Source organism: Solanum pennellii, chromosome 8 (genome assembly GCF_001406875.1).
Source record: "Solanum pennellii chromosome 8, SPENNV200".
Classification (NCBI taxonomy): Eukaryota; Viridiplantae; Streptophyta; class Magnoliopsida; order Solanales; family Solanaceae; genus Solanum; species Solanum pennellii.
The window spans coordinates 2,181,283-2,203,497 of NC_028644.1; the positions used below are offsets into that span (position 1 = coordinate 2,181,283).

General features: G+C 33.7%; 5 protein-coding genes across 6 annotated transcripts; 4 read left to right on the forward strand and 1 right to left on the reverse strand.

Moving 5' to 3' along the window:
* The first annotated feature begins 202 nt into the window (after positions 1-202).
* LOC107027177 (bifunctional adenosine 5'-phosphosulfate phosphorylase/adenylylsulfatase HINT4) lies at positions 203-4,050 on the forward strand. 2 transcript variants are annotated; one of them, XM_027918854.1, is made up of 7 exons: positions 203-387; positions 488-534; positions 2,742-2,818; positions 2,930-2,996; positions 3,527-3,604; positions 3,724-3,868; positions 3,995-4,050. In XM_027918854.1, the coding sequence occupies exons 1-6, from the start codon at positions 280-282 to the stop codon at positions 3,830-3,832; spliced, it is 486 nt and encodes a 161-aa protein (XP_027774655.1). In that variant the 5' UTR covers positions 203-279; the 3' UTR covers positions 3,833-3,868; positions 3,995-4,050. The 2 variants fall into 2 exon arrangements, with proteins under 2 accessions (XP_027774655.1, XP_015083845.1); XM_015228359.2 differs by lacking the exon at positions 3,995-4,050 and having other exon boundaries at positions 204-387; positions 3,724-3,976.
* A 1,477-nt stretch (positions 4,051-5,527) lies between these two features.
* LOC107027178 (vesicle-associated protein 1-2-like) lies at positions 5,528-9,275 on the forward strand. The gene is made up of 8 exons (XM_015228360.2): positions 5,528-5,712; positions 5,800-5,870; positions 5,966-6,047; positions 7,051-7,166; positions 7,607-7,762; positions 7,859-7,900; positions 8,463-8,540; positions 8,878-9,275. The coding sequence occupies exons 1-8, from the start codon at positions 5,655-5,657 to the stop codon at positions 8,989-8,991; spliced, it is 717 nt and encodes a 238-aa protein (XP_015083846.1). The 5' UTR covers positions 5,528-5,654; the 3' UTR covers positions 8,992-9,275.
* An 895-nt stretch (positions 9,276-10,170) lies between these two features.
* LOC107028794 (autophagy-related protein 8f) lies at positions 10,171-13,288 on the forward strand. The gene is made up of 6 exons (XM_015229992.2): positions 10,171-10,319; positions 11,329-11,383; positions 11,482-11,537; positions 12,099-12,151; positions 12,616-12,734; positions 12,949-13,288. Exons 2-6 carry the CDS (start codon positions 11,347-11,349, stop codon positions 13,050-13,052), a joined length of 369 nt encoding a protein of 122 aa, XP_015085478.1. The 5' UTR covers positions 10,171-10,319; positions 11,329-11,346; the 3' UTR covers positions 13,053-13,288.
* Positions 13,289-13,465: 177 nt separating this feature from the next.
* Positions 13,466-17,302, reverse strand: LOC107028793. The gene is made up of 5 exons (XM_015229991.2): positions 16,924-17,302; positions 15,814-15,891; positions 15,638-15,722; positions 14,413-14,501; positions 13,466-13,808 (listed from the first exon to the last, which is right to left on the reverse strand). The coding sequence occupies exons 1-5, from the start codon at positions 17,281-17,283 to the stop codon at positions 13,665-13,667; spliced, it is 756 nt and encodes a 251-aa protein (XP_015085477.1). The 5' UTR covers positions 17,284-17,302; the 3' UTR covers positions 13,466-13,664.
* A 1,043-nt stretch (positions 17,303-18,345) lies between these two features.
* Positions 18,346-22,083, forward strand: LOC107027161 (L-lactate dehydrogenase B). Its single transcript, XM_015228342.2, has 2 exons — positions 18,346-19,093; positions 21,217-22,083. The coding sequence occupies exons 1-2, from the start codon at positions 18,494-18,496 to the stop codon at positions 21,658-21,660; spliced, it is 1,044 nt and encodes a 347-aa protein (XP_015083828.1). The 5' UTR covers positions 18,346-18,493; the 3' UTR covers positions 21,661-22,083.
* The last annotated feature ends 132 nt before the right edge of the window (positions 22,084-22,215 follow it).

Here is a 22,215-nt window from a genome sequence, read left to right on the forward strand (position 1 = left end):
TAAAAAAATAACTACCAATCTATTTGAAGGATAAATAGTACGATTAAATAACACGAAAGTATCTTATTTTTGAAAATCTTCCTATCCTATGGACCGATAAACTTGGGCCGGCCCAATCACAATATGTGGGTCGAGTCCAGTTTATAGAGATGGGCTGGTTCGAATCTTGTTTATTCTGAGTCGGGTCGGTGGATACTCGGAGCCCCATTACCAAAGTTCAGTACTGAGCACGTCAATGGCGATTACTCAAAAAGTGAAGAGCAAATTAACAATGGTGATATGATCCGAACAGTGACGGAGGTCGGAAGAATGACCGGAGGAGCTTTATCGGAATGTATATTTTGCCAAATTGCTACCTCTTCAACTTCAACCACTCTCCTTCACTCCGTCAGATCTCTTCTCTTTTCTTTTTTTTTTTGGTTCCGATAACAATCAGTCCACATGCGTGAAGTAAGTTGATGATTGTTTGGTTTAATTGATTTTACAGGATGATAAAGTTGTTGCATTTCAAGATATTAATCCCTCTGCCTTCAGGTTGTTCAATTTTTCATTGTTTCCTATTGTTTTTACTTTACTTGAATTCAGTATTTGATTCAAGAGTGAATGATCAAAATTATGCATAAACTATCCTGGTTTTTGAGTTTCATGCTTGAACTATTAGGAGCTCTAGTTTCCCAGGTAAACTATTATCAAATGTTTATCGAAACACACCTCAACTATCAATTTCCTTATCCTAAATGAACAGTGATGATATTTCATCTAGTAAAAGGAAACAACTGACAGCTGATGTATAATTGATAAATAGTTAATGAATCCCATTAGCTCCCCTAGCTTTAGTCTCTCAGTGTCAGTGTCGGCCCAGCAGAGTAGATCAGGTAGAAAAAAGAGAACAATATTTGATAAGTTGATATAGTTCAGTTAGGAAAAATTAACACGACCGGATAGTTTAGGTACAAAACTTGAAAAAACATGATCTTCAGGTGTGTTTTTGACCATTTAACTCTTAATCTAATGAATCAGTAAGCCTCAATCTCAAACTAGTTGATGGCGGACTTTAAGATAACTTGACAAACTCTCAGCTGGCCATTTGGACCTTACTATGCCGTGGGAAACTCAAAGTCAGGTCGCAGGCGGTAGTTGATTTATTCTCATATCTCCTGGCCAGACAGAGTTACTGAATGGATACATATGTTGGTGGGAGATAGCAAGAATCTTGGGGAATTAGTCGAGGCGTTCACAAGTTGGTTCGGACAAAATTTATATAAAAATATAATAAAATTGGGAGTTTTGTATATAATCATTTAACTTGTAAATTATGATCCATCTTCTGCTGTTTTTTTAGTTAATTGAGCAGCACAAGTGCTTTCCTTTGCACTACATTTTGTAAGTTCTGGCTTAGTTGTTCATAGATTCTGTGAAATCCTATTTGCGAATTTTTTGTATTGCATTTTAACTATGAAACTGATGAGTTTCATTCATATTGAGTTATATTGGCGGAGGGACATAGAAATACTTATTTCCTCGGTTTGTAGTTAATAAATACTCTACAAGAGAATCATATAGTGGTTTTATTTTTGTATAGATGGACATGTTAATGAATTCCCTTTTTCTTCCTCTTTATGCCGAACATAGGATATACAAATGTTAGCTAGTGCTAGGATGTAATGAAGAGCTATTTCCCAGCTTCAAGTCTTTGCCACTTTTAGCATCACCCTTTGAAAATGAACAATTAGATACATCATTTAGCTGCACCGGAGTTCAATTGAGCAGGCTCAACTTACTTATCTCAAGTTGATAGAATGATTCTTTGGTAGTAAAACTTTTACTCTCCTTGGTACTTGTATCAAGTCAAACTAAGTCATTAGAACGGAAGGGATGACTTATGGATCTTTTATGCCAAGTTAAGTCATTAGAAATGGAGGGAGGTCTAAGGGTGTGTTCAGTATGAAGAAATGATTTCCAATTTCCCATGTTCAATTGGTCAAATATTTTGAATAACATAAACAAGCTCCTTAAAAATGAGGAAAATAACCTCTCTAGTGAAATTAGGAAAAACAAGCTCTACCAGTGACATGCGATATTGATCAGGTCCTCCCCATCGTCCAACATACCTCATCTTCACCCTTAGCCTCCCTAGTCCTCATCCTCGCCATCCCACAGCCCTACCTCCCGACCTCAAGTTTTCATAGTACTTGTCTAAATTATATACAATTGCTTTTTAGGATATGCTTACCTACGGAACACAAGAAAATAAGGAAGAAACCCACTTATTTTTCAAGATAACATTTTCCTTCATACATGACACACCCCAAGTCAGTAGGAATGGAGGGAGGACTATGAATCTTGTACTTATCTTTAATGGTCATAATGCTGGCCTTCTGTTTGGCAAGTAACTAGAAATGGAGGGAGGACTATGAATCTTGTACTTATCTTTAGTGGTCATAATGCTGGTCTTCTGTTTGGCTCGTTATTTTTGGTCAATTACTCCATCAAATATTTTTAATCATGAGAAAGAAACAATATGCGGATAGTTTTGTATAATCTTATTTGTTCTCCATAATTTTTTAATACTTTCAGTCAGTATATTTATTTCTAGGCAACATTGTATTATGTCTTATCTAACATGGTAGTTTGATATGCCATATCGGTCATCTAATTTTACTTCCGTTGCTGGCATTGGCATAGAATGTGAATTTGCAAAATCCTTTGTAATGATCTCTTAATACTCAAAATCTTGACAGGCATTACTTGGTAATTCCAAAACAGCACATTCCAACTGTCAAAAACCTTCAGCGAAGCTCAGACGACTTCTCCTTGGGTAAAGTATACTTATTGGATGCATGCTTACCACCTCATTTTCTTTTGGAATCTCGATACTGCCTTATTTCTCTGTATTCACACATCTAACTTGCAGCTTCTTTTCTTATAGTGAGTCACATGTTAGATGTGGGAAAGAGTCTGCTAGATAGGGATGCACCTCAGTCAAAGCACTACAGGTATTGTCTTTTAAACACATATACAGAAAGAAGGACTTGCATCTTCATTATCTCTACCGCATTCTATAATTTGTAGTATGTAATGACTGACATAACCACACCTAATACTCCTGAATTTTCTTTTCAATCACTTTGCAGAATAAATGCAGGCATCTAAAGCAATGTTAACACAATGATTTAACGAACTTGTTTTGCAATTTTAGCTTTCTGCTTTATTTTCTGGTTCTTGTGTTGAATTAAGGGCCAATCAACAGAAGCTTCTATGGAAGAAGGACTACGTTTTACAATCTTAGCCGCTAGTTATAAGTACTGATTTGAGGCTACAGATAGAGAAAACAGCTGCAATGATGTAGTTGATTTCTCTAGCATACAACTTGCAAGTTCATAACCAATATATATTTTGAAATATTGTCATACGTTGTGGAATTTTAAACAATTTTGGTGTTACTTTATATTTCGGGATTCTTAACATAGAAACTTATACTTGTGGATTAGGAATCCTTTTCACAACTATTTTTCCATGTTCTCAGATTTGGGTTCCATCAGCCTCCATTCAACAGTGTAGATCACCTCCACCTCCACTGCTTCGCACTTCCTTATACTCCAAGGTAACCTTTTCTCTACATGCTTAAAACTTCCTTGATACTCTAGAACATTACCTTTTCGAAAACTTTGAACTTCTTCGAAGTGTTGTATATTCCTTTGTCTAATTTTAGACGTTGAACAGCTGGCGATTTATGAAATACTTATCATTGGGGCCACTTGGTGGATTTATAGAAGTTGAAAAACTATTGGAGAGAATAAAACCACCAATTATTCATCCCTCATCAATGTAACTGTCTGTGAATTTGAGGTTTCTGATTGACAAAAGAGCAAGTAATCTGCTGATTATTATTCTTTTATATACACAAATCCTAATAGAGACAAATACTTGGTGATTTCTTTTCATCTATCGACTATCATAGCCTTGGTGGATAGAACTATATTGTTGGTGGAAGGTGAAAGGTATTCCATGATCTGGTTTTTCTGCTTTTTGCGGAGAGCCACACTGTAATTAGTTGGTATGTGTTACGTTTCGCAAGTAATGATGAAACGTTTATATGGGAGTCCGGAGCCTAAAGGGTATAAAATATTAACAAAAATTTCAAAACTGTATATAAACTTTTATATTAATTAAAATGGCAAAATCGCTGGAACAACAGTGATTTTGCTTTTTCCGGTGGAGTAAATCGTTGTTGTTCCAGCAATTTTGCCATTTTGGTTAATATAAAATTTTATATACCATTTTGAAATTTTTGTTAATATTTTATACCCTTTAGGCTCCAAACTGGATTCTCTAGTCCATTAGCAATTGTCAAAATAAGTTGCAGATACTTATTTTATGTAATTTTTATAAATCATTTATACTAACTTTTACCTTTCGTCGATCCAAATTTCAACTTTGAATCTTAATTATATTTTCTACTAAACTATTGCTCGTAAAATTAAAATGTGTAAATGATTTTTGCAGATAATTTTAGAATGTAACTTAGGTATCATCACAAATGAAACCTAGGAAATTAGAATATCGAACTAGTGAACCATAAGTATAATAGAAGAGACGTTTAATGATAATAGTGGTGATATTTATTGTTGTAAACACATTTAATAGCAACTAGATTAATGTCATTGCACTTATAATAGCTACAATCTTAAACGATATTTATATAAAATTCTGATTATATTATCCCTATTTAGTGCATTAAAAATTTACACAAATAATAAAAAGTGTCCTGAAAATTGACTTTCAATATATGTGTTGTATTACACATTAGACACAAAGTCAATTTATATGATTAGGGGTGGACCCACGTTGATGTTATTTCACCCATTAATTTCATATCAATTTATATAAATTTGAAAAAACGGTATAAAATTAAATATTGATCACTCAAAAATTTTAAAAAAATTTAAATTTATCAACAAATTGTGACCGCACACAACACAACTTAAAAACATAATAAATTATTTCTTTTAAATATTTTTGACTTACCTATGTTATTATACATAGACAAAATTTTAACCATGTAAAATCGATAATTAAATACGTGAAAAAACTACATGAAATAATATATTTTTAAAAATAATTACTGATTTCAGCGATACTTTTTGTTTATTGTCATTTATAGCAATATTGTAATAAATCTGTAATATGTATCAAAATTGAATTATGTATGCAATATATTTGAATTGTAATTATTTTTGAAATATATCATATTTATTTGGTAAAGATTGTCACATTGTATTATAAATGTGTGATAAATGTATTATCCATCATTAAAACTTATATTATATTTGAATAATAAAATTTATCTTTGTAATATATATTAAACTTGTATTATAAATGAATTAAGAATAGTCAAGTGAAAAAAAAAGTTATTGCTATAAATTATGAATATTTTTTTATTAGAGTATATTTACGTAAGTTTCCGAATACATTAACCTCAATAAATCATAAAATCCATAAGAAAAAGAAAAAACTTATAATTTGGCATTGCCATTGGAGAGTTATACGGATCACCCCCAAATTATTTGTGTAATAATCAGTAAAGGAAGAAGAAGAGTAAATCCAAAATTTTCCTTTTTACTCAATTCACTTTCTCAACAAAAAATTAAAAAATGAGCAGTGCAGAAACAGAGCTTCTCACCATTGATCCTCTTGAGCTCAAATTCGCATGTAATTTTTTTTTGTGAGTTTAAACTCTCTGTTTTTTCCCCATTTTTTAATTTTTTTTTTGACGTTATGTGGTTTTGATTTGATCAGTTGAGCTGAAGAAACAGATATCGTGTTCCCTTCAATTATCAAATAAAACTGAAAATCATGTCGCATTTAAGGTGCATTTTCCGTTTTTAATTTTCTGTTTTATGATTTTTGAATTTTTCATAATTTTTTTTATTATATAGATTTTGATTTGTTTTTGTTTTTTCAGGTTAAAACGACGAACCCGAAAAAGTATTGTGTTCGTCCGAATACAGGCATTGTTTTGCCTCGATCCACTTGTGATGTTATCGGTATTCACATTTTTTAAAATATTTTTTAAGAGATTAGTTGTTGTGTTTTATGTTATGTGACGTTATTGACTTATTAGTTCGTATTCTTGTCCTGCATTTTTGAAAGTGGTTGTTTCCACAATTCGAACTTTTGATGGCGACTTGGTCATGTGGCAATAACTTTACTAGTTGTGCAGCCAAGGCTCGGTTTCATTTGAATAAATAAGAGAGACCTTTTGATATTTGGAAATAATTTAATTTTAAACTTGTCGTTTTATTCTTAGTGATGTGTTTTTATAGCTACAGAAATGTCATATGTGACACTGTTTTCTTATTAGTTTGTTAACAATTTAACTTAAAGCTTAGTATTTTATCCTTGATGGTATATTTTTATAGTCGTAGAAATCTCATTACGTGTCTAAGACCGTAAGTTTCAAAAGATTTCTTTTTATCGGTTGAACTATATGTTCAGTCAAAAAATGTTATATACATTAGGATATTAGAAAGTTGAAGTAATGTATATGAATTCGTAATGTCTATGTCGCTCCCTTTAAGCTTGTTACTGCAGCTCAAATGTTAATTTTTGAAATTATATTTCATCAAATTGAGATATTATAAGTTTGAGTCGGCTATTTGAAATCCTCATCCTCAGTCCTCACTGTCCAAGTCGTTCCATTTAAGCTCATCAGTGCAGCTTAACTTTAACTTTAACTTATACTTCACCGAATTGACATACTTCATCTGTTTCAATTTGTTTGTCTGGTTTTGACTTTATACCGACTTTAAGAAAGCAAATAAGACTTTTGAATTTGTGGTCTTAAACTAAAGATATGTAGAGTTTACCAAAATGTCATTTAATCTTGGAGTCTTAAACATGTTATATGGAAAGTTTGAACTAAAAAGTTGACCAAAAAAAAAAAAGACAGAGGGACTTATACTTTTTAAGGTATTCAGCATCACATTGTTAGTGTCAGATTTTCGTTTCTTGGTTTGGTCGTTGAGTTAAGTTTACATCTTTTTGTAGTAACAATGCAAGCACAGAAGGAGGCCCCTGCTGATATGCAATGCAAGGACAAGTTTCTACTTCAGAGTGTCGTTGCAAGCGCTGTTACCAATCCAAAAGACATCACTCAGGAAATGGTAATCATACAAATGACTGGATCTTTTTCTTCGTTTTCTAATGTCGAGTCTGTGAATACAAGAAAAATGTACCTTTATTATCATATTGAGTTAATCGTCAAAACCACATCTGAACTATCACTTATTCGTGAGTCTCACATTCCAACCATCAGTTGTTTCATTTTCCTACCTGAAGTATCATCATCTATGTATTAGAACAGACCTCGAAGTTGATTAGACCAACTATCAAATGGTGATAGTTCAGGTAAGAAAAGGGAACGCTTGATAGTTGAGGTGTGGAACTCATGAAAAAGCGATAGTTCAGATATATTTTTGATCATTATCTCTATCGTATTAACTTACCTTACTGAAATGTTTGATAAATAGGTGGATAATGTTTTGGTCGTTGTTGTTGTTACACAACCATTTAAGCGTAGTGAAGTTTGTTGATCTCTTTGTAGTTCAATAAGGAGCCTGGACGCGTTGTAGAAGAGTGCAAATTGAAAGTGATTTACCTCCCCCCTCCTCAACCACCATCCCCCGTGGCAGAAGGATCAGAAGAAGGTTCTTCACCGAGGCAGTCCTTGACAGAGAATGACAATCAAAATGGTTCTGAGGTTGTTTACTAAATCGTTTAATTCTTATTTATCGTCTTTAATTATTTTTCCAGTCTTACTCTTAATGAAACTTGATTTATATGAATGTCATTGCAGCTCACAAGAACATTTCTTGAAACTCATGACAAATCTACAGAGGTGAAATTTCTAATACAATTCCACACATTTACGTCCCATTTAAGTCAAATAACATGTGTGTATCTTAGTTTACTTATGTACTATTGAAAGTCATTAATATATATATCTATCGTAGTTTCTTTCGTATGAATGTCAAGTTTTATATACGTTCTATATATGTGTTATTTACGGATGTTAAACGTTTACGTGTGGTAAGTTAGTGTAGATTGACATGCACATATACTACATATCTCCCATGTTTCGAGTGCTTGTTATAAGTTATGAGTTCTGATCCCCACAGCTTACTTTCAGATATAGTCCGAGTGCTGCATTATACATGTCTTTCCTCGTTCTATTAGTGGTTGTTTGGTTCACGGACTAAGTGATTCCAGAACTAATGAAAAAGTGATTGCATTTTTCCATGTCCTCAAACAAGTTGCGGCCTTTTTTGCATAATGCATTTGCATTGCTGCTCTTAAATCATCGAACGTAGGATGTTTGCAGCTAATGATTTTATAAATATGCTTGCATGGAGATACAGTTTTTTTCGGTCAACATGGCTAATGTAGACGTGTTATTTCAGGCAAAGTCTCTTATTTACAGATTGACGGAGGAGAAAGCTGGTGCTCTACATCAGAGCAACAGACTTCGTCAAGAATTGGTAAGGAATTACATTACTTTCTTCGATTGATTCTCGTGTTTTTAGAACTCCAATACTTGTATTGTGCGGATTCTTGTGTAGAAACAGAATTGTCAGCTGAACTTGTGTAGAAAGACAAATAGTCTGCTCTGTAACTTTTGCATTATGAGTGGTTATATCTTTTATATCTTATGTTGCTCGGACTCTCCAAAAAAATGTTGTCACACCTGTGTCAGATCCTCCAAAACGCTACTACTTTTAGAGGATCCGACATGTACCAATCAAACATTTTTGAAGAATCTGAATAACATAGCGTTTAGTTATGTACAATGGCTTACTTCTGCAACACTGTCTGCAGGAAATTATGAGGCGCGATATCAGCAAAAGCCGCAGTGGTGGTGTTTCGTTCAAGTTTGTCATCGTCCTTGGCTTGATTGGTGTAGTTATGGGCTACATTCTCAAAAGTTCATGAACAATCACTATATTTTCCATCAAAATGTTTGTTTCTCAACCTCAGAGAAGCATTGAGGTGAAAAAGAAAAGAGGCTAGCCAAATGATGATTTTACTTGGTTTAGCTGCACTTCCTTTGTAGGAAAAAAAGTTGTCTAGCTGGTCTTTTATTTGCCTGCAATCTCTATGTAAAAGTGTCTGATTAGCTCAAAAAGAAGTTGCAACAACTTTAGTTTTTGAATTTTTTTCACAATAACTTTGTATCTTTCTCTTTTTCTTTTTACTCATTCGGTTTCCGATTCCTATATTGGATTTCGATTAAGTCTGAATTCACACGAAAAGTTTCGATAAAATATTGGCATAATACATACATATGCCCTTTAACTTGGTTTCATTTCATATTTATACCCTCAAACTTAGAATATGCACAAATCGACAGACACTTAAATTTATATAAAGTTGAATAAGTAGACTTCAGTAGCCCTATGTGATACAATAAGACGCAAATTGTCATGTAGGATGTATGTGTCTATTTGTTCAATTTTACAGTGTCTACTTGTGTACACTCAAAGTTAAAGGACATAAATATAAAATGAGATAAAGTTAAAAAGTATATTGATGTATTATGCTTAAAATATTTCTTACACTATCTGCAGGAAATCGGAGGTAGCACCGTAGCAGGTATTTTATTAAATAGTTGTGGTGTAAGCAAATTGGTCCAAAGATGATATGACTGTGAAATAAACTTTTAACGGAGAAAGAGTAAATATAACTAATTTTAATAAGTGAAAGGATAAATATAGTTCTAAAGTCTTATCGAAAAGATATATCTATTGAAAAATAAATAGCATATTATATTAAAAATAGTGTAATAATGCAAAGATGAAAGACTTTCAAATATGTACTAAGGAATATTCTAACTATATGTCTCTAGCGTTTAATAATCGTGATATTTAACTTAACTTATAATTACTTTTAATTATAAAAAATATAATAACTTTATAAACAAATATTATTTTCTAAAAATACAAATATTGAAATAATTTTATCTATCAATTAAGATTGTTTGACTTTTATCTATGATTCTTGAAGCCTACGTATGCTCATATCTCTAAGCAACCACACACAAGTTCTTTTTTTTTTTTCTTCAATATTTTATATAAAATAATTACTTGAAAAAAAATTAGATAATGATAAAAAAATTAGGCTACATACATTATTTATAGAGTCCAAAAAAAACAAAGCAAAAGCAAAAAGTTTTATTAATCATTCAATTCAATCAAACCTACTACTATAATCTTCCCATCTTTTTTTCCCTTTTCTTGTTCAATCATTCTCTACAAAAAAAGGTATAATCTTTATTCCCTTTTGGGTATTGTGTGGCACAGAAGTGATTTGGGTTTTTGAGGTCAAAATTGATTGATTTGAGTTCAAGATTCTTGCTTTATCAATTGGGTGTTTGTTTTTCTTCTTATTTCAGTTAATTTATTGTGTTATTTACTTCTGGGGTTATTTGATTTTTCTGTTGAAGTTTTTGATTTCTGTTTACTAATGAAAATATGGGGTTGTAGTTCTTTTTTTTTTTTTTTTGAAGGAATTGGATTATTTGGTATTTGGGTATTTCAGTTTTAACATAAAGATTTAAGCTTTTTTTGCTATTTATTTTTAAGCCAGGAGAATTAGGATTTGATGGTGTTATTAGCTTTATATCAGTTTAATCTTTTGTTAAGTTTTTAGGATTTGTTAATCTTTAGTTGTTTTGTTTTTAAACTGATTTAGTAGCATTAGATAGTATTCGCGTAGTATCTTATTCTTCGACTTTTTGCTTGCTTTCAATTCTGCTTTGATTTTACTTCTTTCGAGTTAAGGTTTTATTGGAAACAACCACTTTACCTTACTAAGATAGGGGTAAGGTGTCCGTACATTATATCCTCGCTATGCCAGACCCCACTTGTGGGATTACACGGGATATTTGTTGTTCTTTTTCCCCTTTGTAGTAGCATTAGATAGTATGCACATAGTATTGTATTCTTCAATTTTTTGCTTTGTTCATCTTGCTTGCAATGTTGCTTTTGATTTCATTTCTTTTGAGCCGAGCGTCTATTGGGAACAACCACTTCACCTTAAAAAGATAAAAGATAGGGATAAGACGTGCGTACATTCTATCCTTGTCAGACCCCACTTGTAGGATTACATTGACTTATGATGATGTTGTAATCTTTAATTGTTGTTTTGCAAGGAAATATAGGTTGTAACGTTTCATTCTTTTGTTTTGTTCGTTGAAGAAATCGGGCTTTATTTTGTAATGATATGTCAGTTTAACATAAAGTTTTTTTGCTTTTTGATGGTTGAATTCAGGCATATATATATATAAATATGGCAAAGAGTTTGTTCAAGCAAGAACATGATCTTGGTTTGTATTGAACTTCTGTTTTGTGGATTTTTGCATAATGCATATTGTGATTAGGGTTATTGTTGTTTTCTGACTCTGTTGTTTTGTACGTTTTGCAGAGAAGAGACGCGCTGAAGCTTCTAGGATTAGGGAAAAATACACAGATAGGATTCCGGTGAGAATTAAGTTTTTTCATTGGAAAATTTTCGTTGTATTATACAAATTTTGTTTGTGGTTGTTGGTTGGCTCTATTTGAATGTAATTACTTACGTGCTGTTTATGCTTGGTACATAATTATATGGACTTTGAGTGAATTGGCAATCTGTGTCGCCATGAGTCTCCGAAAATGTTGCTTCACAGTGTCTGGTACTCTGAAAATGCACTACTTTTGGAGAATCTGACATGAACCTCGTGACATTTTTGAAGAGGCCGAGCAACATAGCTTGCAAATCTCTGTTATACAATACATGATACATGATCACCATTGTTAAGAAACATGATCGCAAAATACAGGATCATCATTGTTAAGAAATACGATGCACTGCAAAATACATGATCATCATTGGTAATTTTTTTTGTCTCTAGTAAAACAGGATTTGGCTTCTCATGTTTAGTGTATTAGCCAAGTAGGCTCAAGTGTTGCTGCTTTAGTATTTTATTCTCTTCGAGTGTCTTGTGGGCTGAAGTCTCCTATATTCTCCGCGGCTTCTGTTGACTCCGTTTATATGATGTGCAGGTAATAGTAGAAAAGGCTGAAAGGAGTGATATTCCCAACATTGACAAGAAAAAGTAAGCATCCATCAATATTTTTCTCATTATAATCAATCTAAAGACTCTAAACGCTACATCGTGCTGTAAATCTTTGTGTTCCTATTTTCGTTTGTTTAGAACATGCCATGTTCATGAGTATATAATCACTTCCTCCTTGGCGAATGACGTCTTCCAAAACTTGATTAACCTTCTCCTTGGTAAAGGTTCTTTAATATTTTCATCATAGCTTTTACTCTTGCATTTCTTTCAAATCATTTTCCGAAAAATTGTTTTCGTGAGTTTAGTGTCTGTCAGAAACGACCTCTCTATCCCCACCAAGGTAGGGTTGAGGTATGTGTACGCGCACCCTCTCCAAACCTCACTCTTGGGAATTAGATATGTTGTTGTTAACTATTGTTGTCTTCACCACCAAACTAATACATAATATCTTGGTGTCTAGTTTTGTAACTAGGAATTGTTTTCGTCAATTGACATAATTGCAGGTATCTTGTCCCAGCTGACTTGACGGTAGGGCAGTTTGTGTATGTCATTCGAAAAAGGATTAAATTGAGTGCAGAAAAGGCAATTTTCATATTCGTCGATAATGTCCTACCACCAACAGGTGAGTGCTAATCTCCAAAATGTTTTGGTTTTTTTTTTCCCAGGGAAAAACTTTATATGTTCAAACTTTGGAGTATTTCAATTGAAATAACGAGTTTTCGCTCACAAATCATCAGATTTATCTTCCAGAAGTATTTTTCGACTTTTAACTTCAAAAACACACTCTTTTCTCCAACTTCTGACAAAATAATATCCAAACCCCTCGCGATTTACAGGTGCAATCATGTCTTCCATCTATGACGAGAAGAAGGATGAAGACGGTTTCCTTTATGTTACCTACAGTGGAGAGAACACATTTGGGGACCTTAATTTGGTGTAGCTTTCATGGTATTGACATTGGATCATTTGCTTAAAGCTCTCATTTTCATCGTCCATCGACAATGAAAATCACTTGCTGTTTCCATCTTTATATAGGTTTTAGTAAATAACAAGAAGTTGTGTATAGCTCATATCTGTGTATAGTTCAAGAAAACAAGTACTAAAATCTTGTGGCAAGTGATGTTAATAAACAGTTGAATTCAGTCTCATTGATATAATTGTGTTATTTTCCTGGAACAATTTCTTTAACTTGCATGTATGTATATACTGCATCATATGGTTTCTCTTCAAGAGTCGTTAGTTCATTCATTCTTATCAAGATCGCACTAAGACAAAGAACACCAATGGAGTACTCGCGCACCCCTCACTCACCAGCTACAGCTAGGAAAAGTAAGCAGTGAATCCGACCAACCATTTGTGTAAAGATCTTGATAATCCAGCAAGGGAATGGTAAAATAACTATAGAAGTACAAATTTAATATCGATACAAGTTCAAAACTCAAATCCAATGAAACCTAACAATCATGAGATAAACCTTTAAAAATATCAAATTGCTGGTCTTAAGGAATTTTTCCTTCCTACTGGCACTGGCTTTTCGAGGAATGGGGTCAATTTAAGCACCGCTGCAGTTGACGATGAAAGGTTTAACAAACTTGATGAATTCTGAAGTCCTCACCCCCAGTTTAAGATAAATCTCACCGCCTCCTAACCAGAAGAAGTCAGGGCTGAGTTTGGCAATTGCTTCATCCAAAATCACCTGGTAAATTTAGTAGCATAAGTTGCATTTGCAGTGACAATACTAGTACCACAAATATTTTCCTAATATGGTTAGGAGCATATGTGTTTGCCCCACCCAAGAGTGTGGCCTAGTGGTAGAGAATGAATGACATCTCATATTCAATTCCAACGGAGACAAAAGAAACTACAAGTACATCTCCAAGCCTAGGTGGAAAGAGTTACTTGATACCTATATGTTGGTGGGAAGTATCAGGTACCCCATAAGGATAGTCGAGGTGCACACAAACTGGCAGGGTAAATAACATTTTTAAGCTTAAGGGGTAAGAAAAGATGTTTGAATTAAATCTCGAATGTTTGTGGTTGAATCATGACTTTGAAAGAAATCATCAAGAGAACATGAACTCATAACATCCACTTTTCAATTCATACGTTTGCTTCTACCGATGAAAATCGTTTTCTTTAGTTGCTGACAACGTTTCAGTAGAACATCGATCTTCAGACCAAGTTTCAGCACATTTTTTGAACCACAGTTCCCTAGGTACACTTTATATATAAACCTATAAAAAGGAGGGTGCACTAGGCAACATTTAAACAGAAGTTCTTAAAAAGCAGAGAGTGAATACCGGTATATCTGTTTTCATGCCAACACACGTAACTCCATTGTGTTCAAAACCAGTCAGTTTGATTGATGTCTCCTCGGGAGCAAGTCTCACTGCAAAAAGCAGACAATAGCAAATATTATTCTACATGAAGTGTACAACATAATGTGACTCCAAATATTGGCACAACTCATTAACTTGGAGCATATATCTGTACATGTTTCTTACAAAACATCAACAACCAAAAATATAGTACTCTCTACATTAAGAAGGAGAATTAAGACAAACAAATTGAGCAGGAGGAGTAATTATAAGCAGCAAAGTGCATAGATCAAGTCTCTCAACCTCATAACTTCAGTTCTTTACTGCGTGTTTCCTAAGTGAATAATTTATTCCAGTTTCTCTTAGTCTTGTATCCAGTGGCTGAATCATAGTTAACACGCTCATTCAGAGCATTACTGGCTGAGAACACAGAACTTCATGACAGTGTATCTACCAGGTGAAACTAAACAAATCATATAAAGCAGCACAACCGAAATACTATTAGCAGATCATTTAAGCATACCATCTAAACAGTAGAATAACAATTTATTCCTGAACTACATGCTTTCTTATAACAACCAGTCAATAAGCTGCAATTTGTGAGAGATAATTACATCGCGTGACAACTCTTACTCCCATCACTTGGGGTGGCTCTCTAATATGCTCAAGTCCAAGTAAACCTCATAACAAGATAACATTATGCCAAAGTCATCTCCAACAAAACAAGCACATGAAGACTATAACATGTACAGTTAGCAGCGGCCAACTCTCTTTTTCTTTTTTCGACCATTAAATATGCAGAAGAGGACATCCCAAAAAGCGACCTCAATACAAGAAATATGTTTGATAAAGTTCATTACAAAATATTATATATATATATATATATATATGCAGATTCATATATGGTTATTCATTTTGTTTGTATATACATCAAATGTTACCTGAGTAGAGGGGATTGGATGTAGAGGATTTCTATAGCCAACCCCAACTAACTTGGATTGAGGCACAGTTGATTCCTTGATTGATACATCAAAAAAGCCTACACAACTAATTTGGTCTTTTCTGCAAAGTCTTTTCTTAGAATGATCAAATTAACACTTCTAATTTTGATATTTTCATACAGGGTTAAGATTCTCCAATTCATTTTTCATTCAAATCACTTTAACTGCTACACCTAATGAATGTGCTGTTTAGAGAAGGAACTTACTGTTGAATTTCTTTTTGGCTATCTTGCCATCATTGAGTGTGTATAGGAAATTCTTCACAGTCTCAGCATTAAATCTAGCAGTATACTGCAATTATGATAGTATAAGAAGAACGTTAGATTAGTCAGACATACTATTTCTAGACCCCAAAACAGAATTGAAGTTGCACAATAGTTACCTGTACAACTACGACATAGTACTTTGAATTGTTACGATCACTACAATCAGTGATATTAGATGGGGCTTGAGTATTTACCTGCATTTGAGCAGACAAATTTGACTAAGATAGGAAAGAGTCCCTTCTAAAGAGACATCGAGATATTTTAAAGTTAAAAGCACATACAACAAATACAACATACCTAGAGTAATCCCACAAGTTGGGTTTTGTGGAAGGTAGAGTGTACCCCCCCACATACACACCCGAATTCAACAAAAAACAAAGGAAAAGGAGCATGCAATATCATAACCATTTTCAACACGAGAATTTCATGTATTGAATTGCACGCAAGTACAATGAATATTTGAGATAACTGTGGTTGTTCTCATAACCATTTTTCCAATTTCAAAAATGCAAAACCATTAAATTACTCAAGCCTTAAACTTTGATGTGTTTTTTCTTCGACAAGCTAACTTTTAAACTATTGTTTTACTGCTTTCTTCCTCTACCACTAATATACACAAGTCAAAATGAATATCTTAAACATTGTGCCCAATCAAACACCGTTATAAATTGAAACAGATGATCTATTAGTTTTGTTTCGAGGATATGATATGTCCTTCTGCACACTGAGAGATTTTAAGCTTTTTCTTTTCCCCTAAAATTTAAGTAAAGGCTTAACGCATCGACAGCCTCTTAACATTGTTTAATGTCATTAAGACGCTCGAACTATGACTTGTCGCAATTGAGAATCTAATCAGTGTTCCTATTAGACACTTCCTATTAAACTTTGAGAAACTTCTCCCATGCTATCAAGAGTCTATTAGGTAGTTAAAGATAAAATCTGTCATCTCCTTTAATTATACACATCAACCTCAATTCAAATAGACCTTAGGTTTTACTGCTTGTTGAGGCTAATGCATAAGTGGTTAACTCATCTACCTAACCAAGAATACTTGACAACTCCTAAAAGCGAATAGAAAAAGTCCGATATATAAACTGTATCAATTTTTCAGATGCTCAACAGAATTTACTGACTAATTTAAGGGACTGTATTAGTCCTAATACTATTACGAAATTAATACCAAATGCTTGTCTTAAGACATGAAAATGAAGATAGGTAGGAGGTACCAGAACAATGCTTTTGCAGAGATGGTGAATGGATGCAGCGCCTAAAACATCACGACGAGCTTCGAGAGGCCAATCATAGTAATCAGAGGCAACACGCTTGAAGCAGAAATCTCTGACGCCATTCCCGAGGAGAATGGAGGATAGGCGGTCCTCGGTGGTGGTGTCGTCGGCGATCGCGGTACTGGCGGCGGAGAGAGGAGTATCGCCGGTAGGAAGAAGAGAGAGCTCGAGGTTTGTTATTCGTTGAAGGATTCGGGTCTGGAGTCGCTCCAAATCTGCTAATGACTCCATTGCCCCCTCAACTCTTACCCTTTGGTACTTTGTGGCGATTGGGCTAGAAAATGTTTCTGTTTTTAGCATTAGTATTGCTTCGGAATACTCGAGCTCTAATATAAATATTTGATATCAAGTTGAAATTGAACAAAATACTCGAGCTCTAACATAAATATTTGACATCAAGTTGAAATTGGAAAAAAAAAGTATTGTGGCTCTAGTTAATGCCTAATTTAGTGTGGTATCTTGGTTTTGCTTTCATCTTATTTAAGTGTTTGTTTCTTATCTTTCTCTGAATATTTAGTTCGTTTTTTTCACTAGCTAGACAAGTTATATTTAATTGTTTTTCACGTTGGTTCAATTCTTCCTTCATTATAAGGATTAGCTTTTTCACGAAAGATTATTAACATGTTTTTAATAATAAGAGATTAAAAAACTTAAGAAGCTTTCTTGTTCTAATCTTTTTCTTAAAAGGCAATTGACTACTAATCACGTTTCTGTTCTCATGAGCGAGAAATTATTTAGAAAAAATGAATTATTCACGTCAATAGATGTTTCTTAATCTAGTTATACTATGTTCTACTAAATAAAGAAAAGACATTTTGTCTTTGAAATTAGCCCGCAGAAACTAATTATAATATGGAAAAACGGAGTGAGGCTGCTTAACAAATAGTTTTTGATCAAACATTTTCACAATAAGCTAATTTTATTCATCCGTCCAAGTATTGATGGACATATTTACATAAGGTAACAAATATTCAAAGATAACATATGTTTCGAGGTAATCTTTCTAAACCTCAAAAAAGAATCTGGATGCAATTGAATCTCAAAAGTTCATACTTCGTAAAAGGCAATAAACTGTTTGAGAGATTTCAGCTGAATTCAAATTAAACCATATAAACTCAAAAATAGATAATTCATTTTTTTTAAAAAATAATTTAATTTTTTTTAGTCTATTTTAAAAAAGAATAATCATTTTTTTTCTTTAATAATATTTTTAACTTTTGTTTTTCACTTAATATATTTATATTACAAAATTAAAAAGCATTTTAACATTTTAAAATCGTAAGATTAAAAAGAATCGTGATCATTCTTTTCGAAAGAGATGGATTGTTATGAAATCTATTTAAAAAATGCCATGTTGTCAACTTTCCATCACTTTATTCCCATTTTCAACTCAGTGTGTTACCCAATCTCCTCCATACTTGCCATTTTTTCATAGTCACATCAATCTCTCAACCAAAGTTCCATATTTTCAGTTTCACAGAAAAATCAACTACACATTTTTTGATCAACTATGTCATCATCATCTTCATTAAGCCTTGATGGTCTAGAACTAAACCAAGTTTTCTTCAAATCAATCGCCAACAGTAACCCGCCATCTCAGACGAATCACCACACGAAGATCTCCGTCATCGGCGTCGGCAACGTCGGAATGGCCATCGCTCAAACAATCCTTACTCAGGATCTCGTCGACGAGCTAGCACTCGTCGACGCAAATTCCGATAAATTACGCGGCGAGATGTTGGATCTCCAACATGCCGCCGCGTTCCTTCCGAGAACTAAAATCGTTGCTTCGGCTGACTATACGGTTACGGCCGGGTCGGATCTGTGTATTGTCACGGCGGGTGCTCGGCAGAACCCGGGGGAGAGCAGGTTGAATTTGTTGCAGAGGAATTTGGCGATGTATAAAAGTATTGTGCCGGAGCTGGTGAAGTATTCGCCGGAGTGTATATTGTTGATTGTATCGAATCCGGTGGATGTTTTGACCTATGTTGCTTGGAAGTTGTCTGGGTTTCCAGTGAATCGGGTTATCGGGTCGGGTACGAACTTGGATTCGTCTAGGTTTCGGTTTTTGATTGCTGATCACCTTGATGTTAATGCGCAGGATGTGCAGGTAAATTCAATATTTTGTATTTGTTTAAATTTTTCCTTTTTCTTTTTTAATAAGCTATTTCATTTGATCATGAAATTACACGTTTAAGCTATGAAAACGAACGTATGTTGAATAAACACTTGTGGTCTTGTCCTTCTTCGAACACAGCATAGCTGGAGTTTAATGCATCTTGTTGCATTTTTTTGTCTATAAGCTTCTTTATGTGATCGTGTTTGTACGAGATAAAAGACATGTGTTGCTTGGACTTTTTAAAAATATATTGGATTCTCAAAACTGTACTGCATTTAAAGTATCTAACACTCATCCATCCACATTTTGAAGTATCCTATCAACATGATTTAAGACTAATGTATATAATATTTAATGTAATTTCATATGTGAGATATGGAGAAGTTAAGATATACGTAGAGCTTAGCTTTATCTTTGTCGGATAGAGAGACTGTTTTCGATTGACCATGTGGGGACAGAACAGGATACAATTTGTCATTATGATGTTGGTTCTTAGCATTTAAAGAGTTGTTCCAAACCATAGACAGTATTCATACAAATTGTGTCACCAAGTTTGTTCTTTTCTACTCATGTAAGCTAATTTGTAGTAGAATGATTGTTAAAGAATTGAACTTACCAATCGAGTAACAAAGAGTGGAGCAATTCAGTTGGTTTTGACAATGATGGCCAACAAAAGTGTTGCTAGAACATCCTTTGGGGTGGTTCAGTGGTTTGAGCATGGGACTTCCATATTGAAGGTCTCAAGTTCGAAACCTCTTGCCAGCGAAAGCAAGAGATTTGCCTTCTGACTCAAGTTTGTCGCACCAGACTTGCCTAGTGCAGATAACCTCTCCTATGTGATTTGCGAGCTATTGAATAAAAGTGGAATTTTACCCTGTGCAGCAGCGGATTTCTCTTGTCATGAAAAAAAATTGCTAGAAGACAATTTTGTAGTACTTGTTTGTATGATTATCACTTAGCAGACATTTATATTTAAGTTTTTAAAAAAAAATTGCTAGTAGCTCATTATACATCAAACATTAGGTTATTTTTGTTTTATTACTTTAAAGAAAACGACAAAAAGGAACAATATATAAAGAAAGAATACTAACATATAGGTCAGTCAAGGATGGAGCTAGAAGGTTACCTAGGTGTTTGGTATAACTCTAGTCCAAATAGTATGTTTATATCTAGAACTTCATTAACTATGTACAAAAATAAATTCAAAACTCAGTGACTAACGTTTGACATCATCATTCTGAATTTATGATTCAAATTCAGTTTTTAACATTTGACATCATTATCTTAGACTTAAGAATTCAATCCGTGGGGGCGGTTTAGAATCAAACCATTATCGATAAGCTAATCGCAAAATTGTCGTATTGGATTATATCATTAAATGTTGATAAATGAATTAAAATTTTTTAGTAAACAATTTATTGGTATCGGGGCAGATTACTCAATTTTCTTATTGCAAACCATTAACCGTTAAGAATTATCATAGTTACTTTTATTTTACGTCGAGTATATTTGTTAAATGAATAACTGTGTATGCATCCTCAAAATTTTGAACTTTCATAAATTTCTCACTGTGATTTAACAATTATAAAATTACCAGCTTAAGTAGAGCTTTTGTTTGATTGAAGATCAATATGTTGGTTAGTGAAAGTGAAAATGGTGCATGAAATGATTGAGCCCGTACACCGTCTGTTAACCGTCCATTAATTACTATTCGATACCAAACCAACCGATAGCTTGGTTGGCTAGCGGATTAATATATTTTAAAACCGATAAGCCAATTGGTTAACCATAGTTATCCGCCCGATTCGTCCTATAAGCAGCCCTAAGTACTTGGTTGAGACTTATTGAGTATATTTGAGCTATACACTGATACTCAACTCTGTTTTCTGCTTGTATATATTGAAGATTGAGAGAGTCTTTATAATTTGTCTGATTATTAGTTTTTGAAGTCTTATGAAGCACATTTGATGTCTTATAATATGTTTGTATTTTTTCTCATTAGTAGAGAACCATACTATGTTGTTGATTCTATACTTTTTGGTATACAGGAAATATTTCAATATAATGAAATTATGTACTACATCAAAAAACTGAACTTCTTTTGTCTATACTAGGCATACATTGTTGGTGAACATGGTGATAGCTCTGTTGCACTGTGGTCTAGTATTAGCGTTGGAGGGATTCCGGTTCTTAGCTTTCTGGAGAGTCAACAAATTGCTTTTGAGAAGGATACATTGGAAAAAATCCATAAACAAGTTGTGCAGAGTGCATATGAAGTGATCAATCTCAAAGGCTACACATCGTGGGCAATCGGATACTCTGTGGCTAACTTGGCTTTTTCAATCATTCGAGATCAGAGAAGGATTCACCCCGTCTCAATCCTAGCAAAGGGGTTCTATGGTATTGATGGCGGTGATGTTTTCTTGAGCTTGCCTGCACAGCTTGGTAGAAATGGAGTTTTAGGTGTGACTAATGTGCATCTTACTGATGAGGAAATTCAGCAACTTAGGAACTCTGCTGAGACTATCTTAGAAGTACAAAACCAGTTGGGAATTTAACTTTGTTATAGTAACTAACTTTCCCTTCTATGTTGCCCGAATCCTTCAAAAACATTACTGGGTGTGAATGAATCCTCCGAAAGTAAAGGATTTGATATGGGTGCAAGCAACAATTTTTGGAGAGTCCGAGCTACATAGTTTCCTTTGGTTACCACTACTTAGTAGTATTGTTGTTTTACTATCTAATTTAATTAGAATTTTCTTTTTTTGCAAGATATGACCTGTGTTACATCATTTGGTCCTTAGCATGATGGCTGTTTACTTATGCTGTGTTGTACCAATTTTGGAACATACTGTGAATGTAAAATTTGATGCCAGCTCTTGTAAAAATGGAGTTTCATGTGTACATTTCTTAATTAGGGCAGTTTTGGCCCTTATTCCAATCTTTGTGCCTTTACAAGGTAGGGATAAGGTACATGTATACATCACTCTTTCCAGACCTCGTTTGTGGAATTACGTTGATTATGTAATTGTTTATGGTTCTGTTGTGAGCATATCAAATGACACTTAAACTTGCACTTCTTCGAAAACCGACAACCCCACCCCCACCCCCCC